Here is a 12,415-nt window from a genome sequence, read left to right as displayed (position 1 = left end):
AAAAATTATTCCTAACTAGTCATTAAATGAAACCTCTATTAGACAACCTCTAGCCAATTTCCATTTTAATTGTTCTCTACATTTGCTATTCCTTCCTACAGTTCTCCCTTAAAACTACTCTCAACTAGTGAGGTTTTACCATTTATAATCCCTGTGGAAAAATGTAAATCCGCTCGCTATTCTCATAAGTGAATTTATAACAGAAAAATAAAACAAAAATTAATAATTAAAAAAAGCAAAATTTAAAAAACCTCTCCCCAAAACTCCTTTTGCAAGAGTTTGAATCAACCTATGCCTGTTAGTCCCGTTAGTTCTCTTTAAGGATATAATTTCCACTTCTAGATCTAGAACAGGGCAGGGTTGACTGAATCAGAAGACAAGCATGAGCATGAGTTAATCCATCTGAAAATTTCCCAAAGTTACTAGAGAACTCCGATCCACAGAAAATTACATAGGAACTAATTTGAAACACATTCTTTAAAATTATTCTTTTAATGAGGATTCAGTTCCACCAGGCACAAATAGATTCTCTCTTCAGTAGTGGCTTAATTTCCCCAGTCTCTAACCAAATAGTCCTACAGGAAGTAATTATATAATGATTGTGTTTCCTAGAAGGTATTAAAGACAATTACCAGTCAATTTATGTACCAATGCAACCGCGTTCCAATTTGCTAAATTATAGAGAGTTCAGAGTTAGAAACTATATTTAGTGGAATCTGCAGATCTGTACTGAGCTTGGATAGAGGCATCCATCTATAAAAGGATGGGTTTGGAGACAAGACATCAAATGATGTTTTTAAATAGTCCATGGAAACTTTACGTAGACTTGTTCTATTAGAATTAAAAACAATAGTAACATAAATGGATGATCATTCTTATGTCTCTAAGCTACTGAACTCATAGTTTAAGCTTCTGGGAATATAAACATAACAAATAACCTAGAGTTCAGTCCAATCAACTCACCAGTGTCATCATCAAAATCAGATAGGACCGACTCAATTCCATCCTCACTGCTGGCCGACTGTTCCTGAAGTCTTCGGGGCAAGCTAGCCAGTCGCCCACTAAGGAATATTGGCTTCAAGGGCATTTTGTAGATTTTGGCCAGTAACTAAATAATGAAAAACCAAATTGCAACTATGTATTAGAAAAAGCTGTACTATGGGTGTTAAAGAAAAATAGCATCGTATACCAGAAATACTAGTGTTAGGGAAAACCAGAAAAGCTTCCAATGTATGAAAGTTTTGAGGTTGTTTGTGATTTGGATTCTTACAGTAGCTCATGAGAGGGAGATGCAGGGCGGACATTCCCTGGAGACAGAACAGCAACTGTCCTGAGCAGAGAGGTGCCATGTATCTGAGGGGTGGAAAGTAGGTGTGGCTGGAGCATACAGTGAGAGGGAAGGATCTGAGGGTGGAAAGGTAGCTGAAGTCCTGTCATGTGGTGTCTTTTGAGGGCTGATGGGGAAGAAGCTGGCCTAGGTATCCTTTCTAAAGCCCTGGGGTTCACACCATCACTGCTGTCACCGAGGGAGGAGTTCCACAGACAGGAAAAGGTCTGGGGACACCACCTGTGAAGATAGGAGAACAACTATAAAGGGTGTCACTGAAGCCTGGGGGCAGAAGGGGCTTTCTGGTTGCTGGAGGGAGCATCCTCCTGGGCTAACAGCAATTACTGGATTGACCACAACGAAAGTCGCTGTTCCCTTTGATAAATGAGGTTTCATGGGATTTCCTCACTAGATCTTTATTGAACACGTCCCTTTTTTGTTTTTGTCTCTCTTCAGTGGTGGCACCACCACCACATCCTATCATGAAGACTTCCCATGACCTCTCTCCCTACAGCCTGATGCAAACATAGAGATCAGGACCGTTCCTGTGTCTTGAGTATAAAGGAGAAGTTTCAGAGGTTTCAGTTCAATTGTGTGTTCTAGCACATTTTTGTTCCTCTCATTCTTTCCTTCATGGAAGCAGTGAGGACAAAATTTCCTACTCCAGATCTCAGCCCCTGCTCTCCTCAGAGTCAGCCAAAAATGTTTCTCTTGGGCTTCAGCAAGAGACATCCACGCCTGGTTTGCAAGCATCAGGTCCCAGGCCGGTCACAGGGCCTGGAGCCCAGTGTGGGTGCACGAGCATGGCCCCCTACCTGCGAGCAGCGCCTGAGGTAATCCAGGGCGGGGAGGCACAGGTCTGGGGACATGGCTCCGGGTCCCGGGACACAGTCTCCTATTTCCTTGCAGTCCACCTCCCCTGGAGGACAGACAGACACAATTACTCTGGCATTCCCCCTTCAGCAGAAGACCTAGTAGCTCCCACAGCACTCGTTCATTAAATGTCTACTAAAATAAAAGACAAAATTACCCCAAACTTTGGACCCTGAGGAGAATCCTTTCAGTCATTTTTTCTCCCTCCACATGTGTACGTGTTAAATACAGTTGGGATTGAATCGAGCATCTTAGTTTGTTGGATTATTCCATTTTGGTAACTCCTCTTTTCACTAAACAGTGAACTCCTCTTTTCTGGTACTGGACCACAGTTCCTTCAGTGGCTGCACGGGGTCCCTCTGTGCCTGGGCCCACGGTAGTTCCCCTCACCGTCCCTGCTGTGGATGGTGCGACTCTGAGCTTGATGATAGAGGACACTCCTGGTGCCCAGCCACATCTGCGATGGAGGGAAGCACTTGGCCTCTCTCTGTTTGCAAAAGGACCCCTCTGCTGCCAGGGCTCAGCACTATAGAGTGGTGATAAAGTCCTCTGGGAAGAGTCCAGACATCTGGGGCTCAGGGATAGAGACTATCGAATTGAACTGAAATGATTTTTAATTTTTTTTGGTACATATCTAGAGATTTTGCAGATCTGTGGAGGGCATCTAGATTTTTCTATAGGTAAATAGTAGTTGAGGATTACCATTTTTCTTCCCATGGGATGAAATCTATTCCCGTACTTTTAATAAGATCATTCCACAGTACTGAAATTGTTTCTAATTGTCTACAATCGTAGCCACTAGGCACCCTTCCCTGTGGGCAGACAGACCTAATTACTAGGCATTAGTTAAAATTCAGACAAAGCAGCATGTTTCTCCTTAAAAAAGAAAAGATAAATATTTGTAATCTAGATCAGGGATCGGCAAACTTTTTGTGTACAGGGCCAGATAGTAAATACTTTAAGCTTTGCAGGTCATCCTGTTTTTGTTACCGCTTCTCAAATCTACCATTGTAGCACGAAACTAGTAGTAGACAAATGACCATGGCTGTGTTTCAGTAAACTTTATTTATAAAAACCATCAATGGGTTGGATCTGGCCTGCAGGCCATTGCTTGCCAGCCCCGGGTTTGGATTAACATGCTTTACAATATAAAAACACAGACTGGGTCAAACTCATGTTGAAATAACCAGATGGCAATTAAAAATAATTTCATTTCTTAGCCTGTTGATCAAAGTGAGCAGCCCGTTTTGTTTGTTTTTTTTAACCAAGGTTGGTGCGTTACACATCAAAGTCTATGCAAATGGCGCCCCCTGGAGTCTGGGGCAGTACCTAGCCAGCGTGGCTACTGGGGGCTCAAGGTTCCCATGCCCCCTACAAGTAATGCCACCTTATGATTCACAGAAAAAAAAAAAAAAAACATTCTCCATGTGTACATAGATTATTCTGCATCTCTATCTGCTGCCTTTAAGTCCTTCCCTAAGATAAAATCTCAAATTTGTTAACATGCTGCTAGGCATCTCCACTTGAATAGGGTTTTACAGAAACTCCACGTGTCCAAATGTCCAAAGATGGAATTCGTTACTTTTTCCTCTCCTCCACACCTACTTAACCTGCTCTCCTTTTTAACATCCTATTTCTGGGTAACACTAGTCCTTGTCAGGGAAGCAGGGAGCCTTCCTCAATGCCTCCTCCCCAAGCCCCCATTCTAGCAGGGCCAAGCCCCACAGATCCCACCTCTACCATGCACTGGAGCCAACCTCATCTTCTCTTACTGCCTCTCTGCCTGCAGCCTCTTGTCCCCATGTAAGGGGACATATGCCTTCCAGAGTTCAGTTTCTAACACTGTGTGATCGTACCACTCTTTACCTAGAAACCTTCCCCACACATTCTGGATTCCTTGATGTGGCATATGGAGCCCTTCACAACTTCCTTTCTTCCCAACTCATCATTCACTATCCCTTTATGTGGGTACCTCCAATGTACCCTGATTTTAGGAAAGGAAACCTAGTTCACCACAAAGTTCAAATGTCCCTTACCCTTTAAAGCCTGCACTGGACCCCACTACCAAACATCTATCTCAGCTACTTGTTTATTTCAGCTTACATGTATTTTTTCTTTTTTACTAGCTTCCATGAAAGTATTCATCTTACTTAATTGTAATGATTGATTTATATGTGTTTCCTAGAAGAGGTTGTGAGCCTCTCACAGGCAGGAAGCATGTTTTATTCCTCTTTATACCTTCATAGTACATATGAAGGCTGCTGTGCACACATGGCAGGCACTCAACTCTTCACTGAATAACAGAATACCAATAATGATTCTTAAATGAAATATAAGACTGTGACATAATAGCAAATATACATATTGGCCTCTGCTCCCAGTTCCTGGCACAGAGCTCCTAAAATCCTTGTAATTTCCCAAGTGATGAGGATTAGAGGCCCCCCCCCTTTTTTTGCTCTAATATTTGGTTTCTGACTCCAATTCCTGACACGCTGCTTCTAAATGCTTGGAATTTCCTGCATGATAGGAGGGTCTGTTGTTCTAATTGAGGCAATATCCGGTGGGCTCCTAGAAGTGGACTGGTCACCTGAAAGACCAAGCCATGACTAGAAGCTTGAAATTTTCAGCTCCTTTCCCCTTCTTAGGGGAGAGGGACTGGAAATAGACTTAGAGGTCTATCATGCCTACATGATAAAGTCTCCAGAAGTTCCAGAAGTATGGGGTTTGGAGATCTGGGTTGGTGAACACATTTATATGCTGGTAGGGTGGGACACCCCAACTCCATGGGGACGAAAGCTCCTGTGTTTGGGACCTTTATGGACCTTGCCCTACGTAGCTCTTTCTCCGGCTATTCATCTGTGTCCTTTATTATATCCTTCATTATATAATAAATTGCTAATCATGTTCCCCTGAGTTCTGTGAGTTGTTCCAACAATTAACCAAATCCAAGGGGAGAAGGTCATGGAACCTATTTGTAGCCATGTCAGAGCTGTGGGTAAATGGGGACCTACTTTTGCTTGGCATGTGATGTGGGGGGTAGTCTTATGGGACTGAGCCCCTACCCTGTGGGGTCTGGGCTAACTCCAGGTAGTGTCAGAATTGGACTGAATTATAGGACACCCCGCTGGTATTGCACAATACTGGATGGTGTGAGAACCCTCCACCCTCTCCACATCTAGCACTGGAGCATTTTGAATGTGGTGGTCACAGGAGAACAAAGGAGACACACAGGAGTGAGTTCTTCCCATGCAATAACTGAATTTCCTACTACTAAGATTATGTATCTTACAATTAAGACACTAAGTTACTTGGTTTCTATTTAATTAACATGGTTTAAAAAAATTTTATGCTGTTGTTCACAAGAAATCTTCCTCTGAAGCCCATAGTGTAAAATCGATAAGCAAGTGGCTGTCATGGTTGCCCTTCTGCTCAGTCCTCCATTTCCTGGGGCAGATTCAACAATAGAATGAGGCACATATAATAAATAATAGAATATAACAACAGTGGTCTACAGATCAGCCTTGTTGCCTCTATCCTAAAACTTGCATTTTGCTTCTGCTCCCTGCAAAAGGGGGAATCTGAATGAAGTCACCTAGTTTCTTTGTGTCCAGTTTTCTTTGCAAATAAACTGTCGATAACCTCCAGATATAAGAGCACTCCACGGTGAAGTTCCAAACTTTAAGACTTACTTACGTTCCTTCTAAAATTATTGGTTTAACTAACTGTGCTGCCTTCCGTTTCACCCCAGATAAACTTATGCTATATAAAAATCTGCTGCAGCAGGTCATGTTGCAGAGCAAGACTCTACTTTGTTTAAGCATTGCTGAATGAAGCGTTAAATCAGCTTGGTAGTCTCTGAAACACACAGACCCTCAAAGAAGGGGGACTCTCACACTCCAAACAAATGTTATGATAAATAAGGCCCGGGGGGAGGCATCCTTAATTTTTGTTTAGGGGAAGCTGGAAACTCAAGCTCATGCTGCTAATTATGTGACATTGAGGACAGTGGTTCCTGCATAAGGGCAATTATAGAATATAACACCGAATGTTTGAAGATTCAAAAAGAATCTTGTTAGAGTAAAGTAACATACAGATTGAAAACATGCTACAAGAGTATTCCAGGAACACGATGAAAAATAGCAACCCTGGACAGAATCCAAGCTGCTTTTACAGTAGGCTTTCTGCTTCTGAATATACAACACGCCACCATCTGTTGAAAGCCCAGGCTGCTTACTAGCTTGCTCCAGGCAGCCAGTGGGACTGCCTCCAGAGCTTTCCATGCAAAGTCATCCAGGAAAGGGCCCCCAGCTGTCACAAGGCAGGAAAAGAAGACTCCACTTACCGAGTCCTTTGACAAACTTCATAAGGCACATGATGTAGCTTGTGGCTGCATTAGCAAAGACCTGAATGTTGTCGGTATTGAGAAATGCTTCAAATACATCAAACACTGGAGCCTGGCCTTTTCCTAAGGGAGGAAGGTTGTAGAATTTGAAGACAAAATAAGTCTCAGCCCTTCAGGTCACCCATATTCCCAGCACCTTCCCTGGAGTCTTGGAAAAGACCTGCTCCTGGAGGAAATCCCTGGCCTTTTGGCGGGACATGTGGCCAGGCTCCACTGCTGTCCTTCTCAGCTTTGCCTGCAGGGGGAGCTGCAGGAAGGCTAAAAATAGGAAGAGAGCTGGGTAGAGCTTTAAGGGCAAAGCTAGCTGAATGCAAGGCTGGGGCAACAGGTGGATCTAGGAAACACACAGAATCCCCTGGGATTCTGCACACATAATTATAGGCAAGGAAAGGTTTAGATAAGCCCTCATGGCATATACTAATTGATTTATAACTGAGCAGAAGAGAGTTAACAGGCTCAAGATTGTTATCCTCACAAAGGCCTGCTTACAAGTTCAGCCCTTGGCTGGCTTCTGGGAACCTGGCTCTCAGGATAGTCCCAGGCAACAGCTGACTGGTAAGGTGGTTCTTTGTGCCTAGACTATGCAAACAAAATGGTTTATCCTGAGCACTCGCTTTCCTTTGGGGAGTCTAGGATTTTGGTAGGTGCTAGGCAGAGGGAATCTATGTGGCCAGCTCCTAGCTGCATCTCCAATGGGCTTTGCTGGAGAGAAACATCATATTCATGTTGCTACATTTTCACCAGTGGAGCAGAGTATGCTCTGTGGGACCCCTGGGGGAGGCTGAGAGCACATGGAAGCCCGCACGGGGATTTCTTCTCCCTTTACAATCTGGCTTGTCCTCAGTATGCTGCCATGATAAATCTTAGTGGTGAGCCATGTAATAAATCTGACCCATGCAATTCCACCTAGCATACCTCTATGCTGAGTGCTGTGAATCCCTCTGGTGGGTCTCTGGGCATGCTTTATGGACCCCCATTCATTTCCAGCCAAGCTCAATTTGCCTAACTGGGATTCTATTGTGTTTGTGATGCTTTTCTGCTTCTTACTAGCAAGCAAATAATGTTTTTCTTTTTCACTTTAGGAGCAAACTCAACACACATCTGTATAACTGAAACAACAGAAGTGACAGCATTTTGTTTAATCTGTCAGTAAGAGCAGGGCCTGATGAGGCTCAGGGATCTTGGCGCGTGGGCAGAACTTGGAACGCGTGTCCCTGCTACACCAGATTATTTCCTACCAAGGAGACATGGCTGAATGTTAGCCTTCTCTATTGTTCAGTTTCTTTTTTTTTTTTTTAAATTTTTTTTAAATTTATTTATGATAGAGAGAGAGGCAGAGACACAGGCAGAGGGAGAAGCAGGTTCCTCACAGGCCTGATGTGGGACTCGATCACGGGACTCCAGGATCACGCCCTGAGCAAAGGCAGATGCTCAACCACTGAGCCACTAGGTGTCCCAAGAATTCATACTTTGTAACAAAAATCATCTACATTCTTCCTTCTCACCACCCTTACCTAACATAGTACTGGAAATACTACCCAGCGCAACTAGACAGGAAAAAACACACATCCAAATCAGAAAGGAAGGAGGAATATTACCTGTTTGTAGATTCCATGATCTACTTTATTTAGAAAATCCTAAAGACACCGCCCAAAAGTTCATAACTAATAGATGCATTTGGTAAAGTTTCAGGACATGAAATCAACACATGTTCTTACCCATGGAGTAATCACCAACCAGATACTCCTTCACCTCAGACTTATTCCCACTGTGCACAGTTTCCAGGGCACTGAACAAGGGCCTCCATCCCGACTGGATTTGGGTGGAACACACTTCGACTAGCTCACCAATGGATGTGACAACCTGGCAGAAACAAAGGAGGTGGCACATATAACCTTTTCCTTGAAAGCAGCAGAAAAATTTCTGAGAGGAGGATCTACTTCTCTGCTTCCTATTTTTGGGTTAATTTCAATGAAAAAGAGAAACCAGAATTCAGTCAAACTCACTCAAAAATAAGCAGCCATATTGCATTAATCTGCATTTTGCTACTGATTCATGTCGTTAAGCAACTTTTCACGTGCTTATGAGTCATCTGCAAATGTTTTTCTTTTTTCTTTTTTGTCTTTTCATTTATTGTCATTATTTTTTAAGGAAAGGTTTATTTTAGAGAGGGGGGGAGAGTGAGTGTAGGTGGGGTGCAGTAGAGAAAGAGACAGAGAAAATCTCAAGCAGACTCCACACTGAGTGCAGAGCCCAACATGGAGCTCAAGCTCATGACCCTGAAATCATGGCTCAAGTAGAAACCGAGTCAGATGCTTAACTGACTGTGCCACCCAGGCATCCCTCATTATTGTCTTTTTATTAATAAGTTGTTAGAGTTCTTTACATATTCTAGATTCAAGTCTTTCCTCAGATACAGGATTTACAATTTTTTTTTTTACAGCTTTAGCTTTGTCTTTTTATTTTTTTAATGGTGTCTCTTAAAAAACAAATTTTAATTTTAATTTTTTAAAGGTTTTATTTATTCAGAAGAGACACACACACACACACACACACACAGAGGCAGAGACATAGGGAGAAGGAGAAGCAGGCTCCCCGTGGGGAGCCCAATGCAAGACTCCATCCTGGGACCCCTGGATCACGACTGGAGCCGAATGCAGACACTTAACCACTGAGCCACCCAGGCATCCCATCGTGAAGAACAAGTTTTTAATTTTGATGAAACCTAATTTATCAATTTCTCTTTTTATGGATCATGTTGGTGTCACTCTTAAGAAATCTTTGCCTACAAACTCAAGGGCCGAAGGATTGTTTCTAGTAATACTTACCATTTTGCAGTCCCTTTTGCCTGATGTTAATATGGCCACCCCAGCAATTTCATGGTTCCTGTTTGTTTGGCCTATCATTTTCACATATTTTACTTTCAATCTACTTATACCTTTTAATCTAAAACTTGTCTCTTGTAAACTTACACCCTTACAATCTGTTTTCTGATAGTTGAGTCAATTCATGTTTTTTAGCATCTTTACTGAGATATAAATCCCATACGATAAGATTTACCATTTACACGGTCCAATTTGTTGTTTTTTAGCATATTCAGAGAGCTGTGCAACCATCACTAATTTTAGAACGTTTTCATGACCCACCTGTGCCCCCAAAGCCAGTATGTGCTAGCAGTCATTCCCTCCACAGAACCCTACTCTCTGCCCTAGGCAATCACTAACTTACTGTTTCTCTCTATAGATTTGCTTATTATAGGTGTTTTACATACATGAAATCCTATAAAATGTGGTCTTTTGTGGCTGGCTTTTTTCATTTGGTGTAATGTTCTGAGGTTCATTCACATTGTAGCACAAATCAGAGCTAATTTTTTATTGCTGAATAATATTTTATTATGTGGAAATACCACATTTATCTGTTTATCAGCAGATGGAACTGAGGTTTTTCCAATGTTCTGGCTCTTATGAATAATAATACTGCTCTGAATGTTTGTGTATAGATTTGTATGAATATATGTTTTCATTTTTCTTGGGTAAGTACCTCTGGAGGCACTGACAGACTGTTTTCCATGGTGGCGCATTTAACTATCCTGCTAGTAGCATATGGGAATTCCAACTTCTCCACATCTTCATCAAAACTTATTATCTATTATTGAAGTCATACTAGTTGGTTTAAAGTGATTTCTCATTGTGGTTTTGATTTGCATTTCCTTAATGACTAAAAATGGGGAACATATTTCACCAATATATATTTAGTACTATTGATGTGGTCTTATTTACATCCGTCATTTTACTATTTGTTTTCTATATATAACGTGGTTTTTGTTCCTCTGTTCCTCTCTTACTGCATCATTTGTGTTAAACACATTTTTAGTGTATCATTTTAATTCCTTTGTCCATTTTTAATTTATTTTTTGTGTTATTCTTGTGGCTGTTGCCCTAGGGATTATAATACACATCTTCAATTTATCACAATATTCAAGTTAATAATGACTTAATTCTGGCAAAATAGAATAAGTTTGCTTCTAAATAGTTTCATTTTCTCTCCCTTCTTTCTGCTATGGTTACTTATATCTTTACATTTAACAAATCCAAAAATACAGTGCTAGAGTTAGTGCTTTAAACATTGTTTTTAAAATAAAAAGGAAAAAAATACAATATTTTTATATTTACCCACATAAACACCATTTCTCCTTGTGAAATTAAGTTACTTTCTTGTGTTATCACCCTTTGGACTGAAGGAATTCCTTCAGTACTTCTTATAGGATAGGTCTGTTGGCAAGAAATTCTATTGATTTTTGATGATCTGAGAATGCTTTTACTTCACCTTCATTTTTGAAAGGTAATTACTCTAATTATTCACTGACCACTTTTTTTTTTTAATTTCATCACTTTCAATATGTCATTGCATTGTCTTCTGGCCTTCATTCTCTCTGGAAAAGTAGCAATTAATCCTATTCTATTGTAGTAATGAACTGTTTCTCTCTCGCTGCTTTCAAGGTTTTGTCTCTGAGCAGTTGACTATAATGTATCTCCTGTGGATATCTTTTTGTTGATGTTAATCGGAGTTCCATTATTTTTCTAAATATGTTTTCTGACCCTTTGTGGTTTCTCATATTTGTCTCAACCCCCATTACATGTAAGCTTCACAGTTTCCCACAAGTCTCCAAGGCCTTGTGTCTGGTCAATCTTCTCCAATTTTTAAAATGGATTATTTCTATTAATCTACCTTCAAGTTCACGGATTCTTCTTCTGCCATCGCAAATCTTGCTGGGAAGACCATCTCGTAGATTTTTCATTTCAGTTATTGCCCTTTTCAACTCTAGAATTTGCATTTATTCATAGTTCCATTTCTCTAATTAGACTTTTGAGTCATTGTCATCATATTTTCCTTTTGTTCTTTGAACATATTTATAATAGCTGCTCTAAAGCCTGTCTTTCAACCCCAACATCCAGGCTCATTCTAAGCCACTTTTTATTTTTTGCCTCCCTTCCCAATATATGTCATTCTTTCTTGCCTCTTTCCTCGCTCGCTTGCTCCTTCCTTCCTCCCTCCCTCCCTCCCTCTCATTCTTCCTTCCTTTCCTAAAAAGTTGACATTTTTATATAATACACTGTGGCAATGCTGAATTCTGATTAGTTTTTGAGTTTTTTTTTTTTTTTTTAATAAGGGGTTGGATTTCTATTGTGCAATCTGTCTCTACCCATGTGTAGGAGCCAGTGTCTTTGGATCAGTTTTTTGTTTTTAGGTCTTAGATTTATTATTTAATATGCATCCCCAGGTCTGCATAGTTTAGTGGTCAGCTGATGATGTGGGGAGAAATTGTGCTCAACATCTTGAGCCCTTAAGGCTTCCATCCTCTTCAACCAATCCATGTGTGTAGGTTGGGGAAAATATTCTAAGTTTAGCCAGTTCTCAATCTCCCTTCTTTTTCACTTTCTGGTGGAACTGGTATGGTCTGTCCTGTGTATGCCCATGTTTCAGCCAGCCGCAGATGTGTGAAGGAACTTTATCTAGTCTTCCTGTAAATCTCTGGTTTCCAGAGACTCATGTTACATTTCTTATTGGTTCATGGCAACCTTAGGCTAGCAAAGTTGCAGGCTTCCCCTGTTCACTTGCAATGATTTTGCTGCTTTTCATGGCCAAACCAATGGCCATTCTTCCTCTTCTTTACACCAAGTCTGTCCCTTATAGTAGAAAAGCTGCTGATTTTCTACGTTAGCTCCACACTGGTCAAACTACTATTCTTGGCAATAGCTTGACAGTAGAGGTGATGGGAAGTCTTTGGCAAGAAGTCACAGACTTCCACTGTT

At 41.2% G+C, this 12,415-nt stretch overlaps 1 protein-coding gene across 4 annotated transcripts in view; it reads right to left on the bottom strand.

Annotated features, from left to right (window-relative positions):
- ARFGEF3 (ARFGEF family member 3) overlaps nucleotides 1-12,415 on the bottom strand; it is a 175,425-nt gene that overhangs the window by 25,542 nt on the left and 137,468 nt on the right. For all 4 annotated transcript variants that reach the window (XM_055324697.1, XM_055324698.1, XM_055324700.1 and 1 more), the window contains 4 exons: nucleotides 8,321-8,465; nucleotides 6,543-6,665; nucleotides 2,143-2,246; nucleotides 964-1,108 (listed from right to left, as the gene is read on the bottom strand). In XM_055324697.1, the coding sequence (XP_055180672.1) occupies nucleotides 964-1,108; nucleotides 2,143-2,246; nucleotides 6,543-6,665; nucleotides 8,321-8,465 (517 nt within the window). The remainder of the gene's footprint in view (nucleotides 1-963; nucleotides 1,109-2,142; nucleotides 2,247-6,542; nucleotides 6,666-8,320; nucleotides 8,466-12,415) is intronic.

This window comes from Nyctereutes procyonoides, unplaced genomic scaffold, assembly GCF_905146905.1.
Source record: "Nyctereutes procyonoides isolate TBG_1078 unplaced genomic scaffold, NYPRO_anot_genome, whole genome shotgun sequence".
NCBI classification, from domain to species: Eukaryota; Metazoa; Chordata; class Mammalia; order Carnivora; family Canidae; genus Nyctereutes; species Nyctereutes procyonoides.
This window is presented reverse-complemented; position numbering and strand designations above follow the sequence as displayed.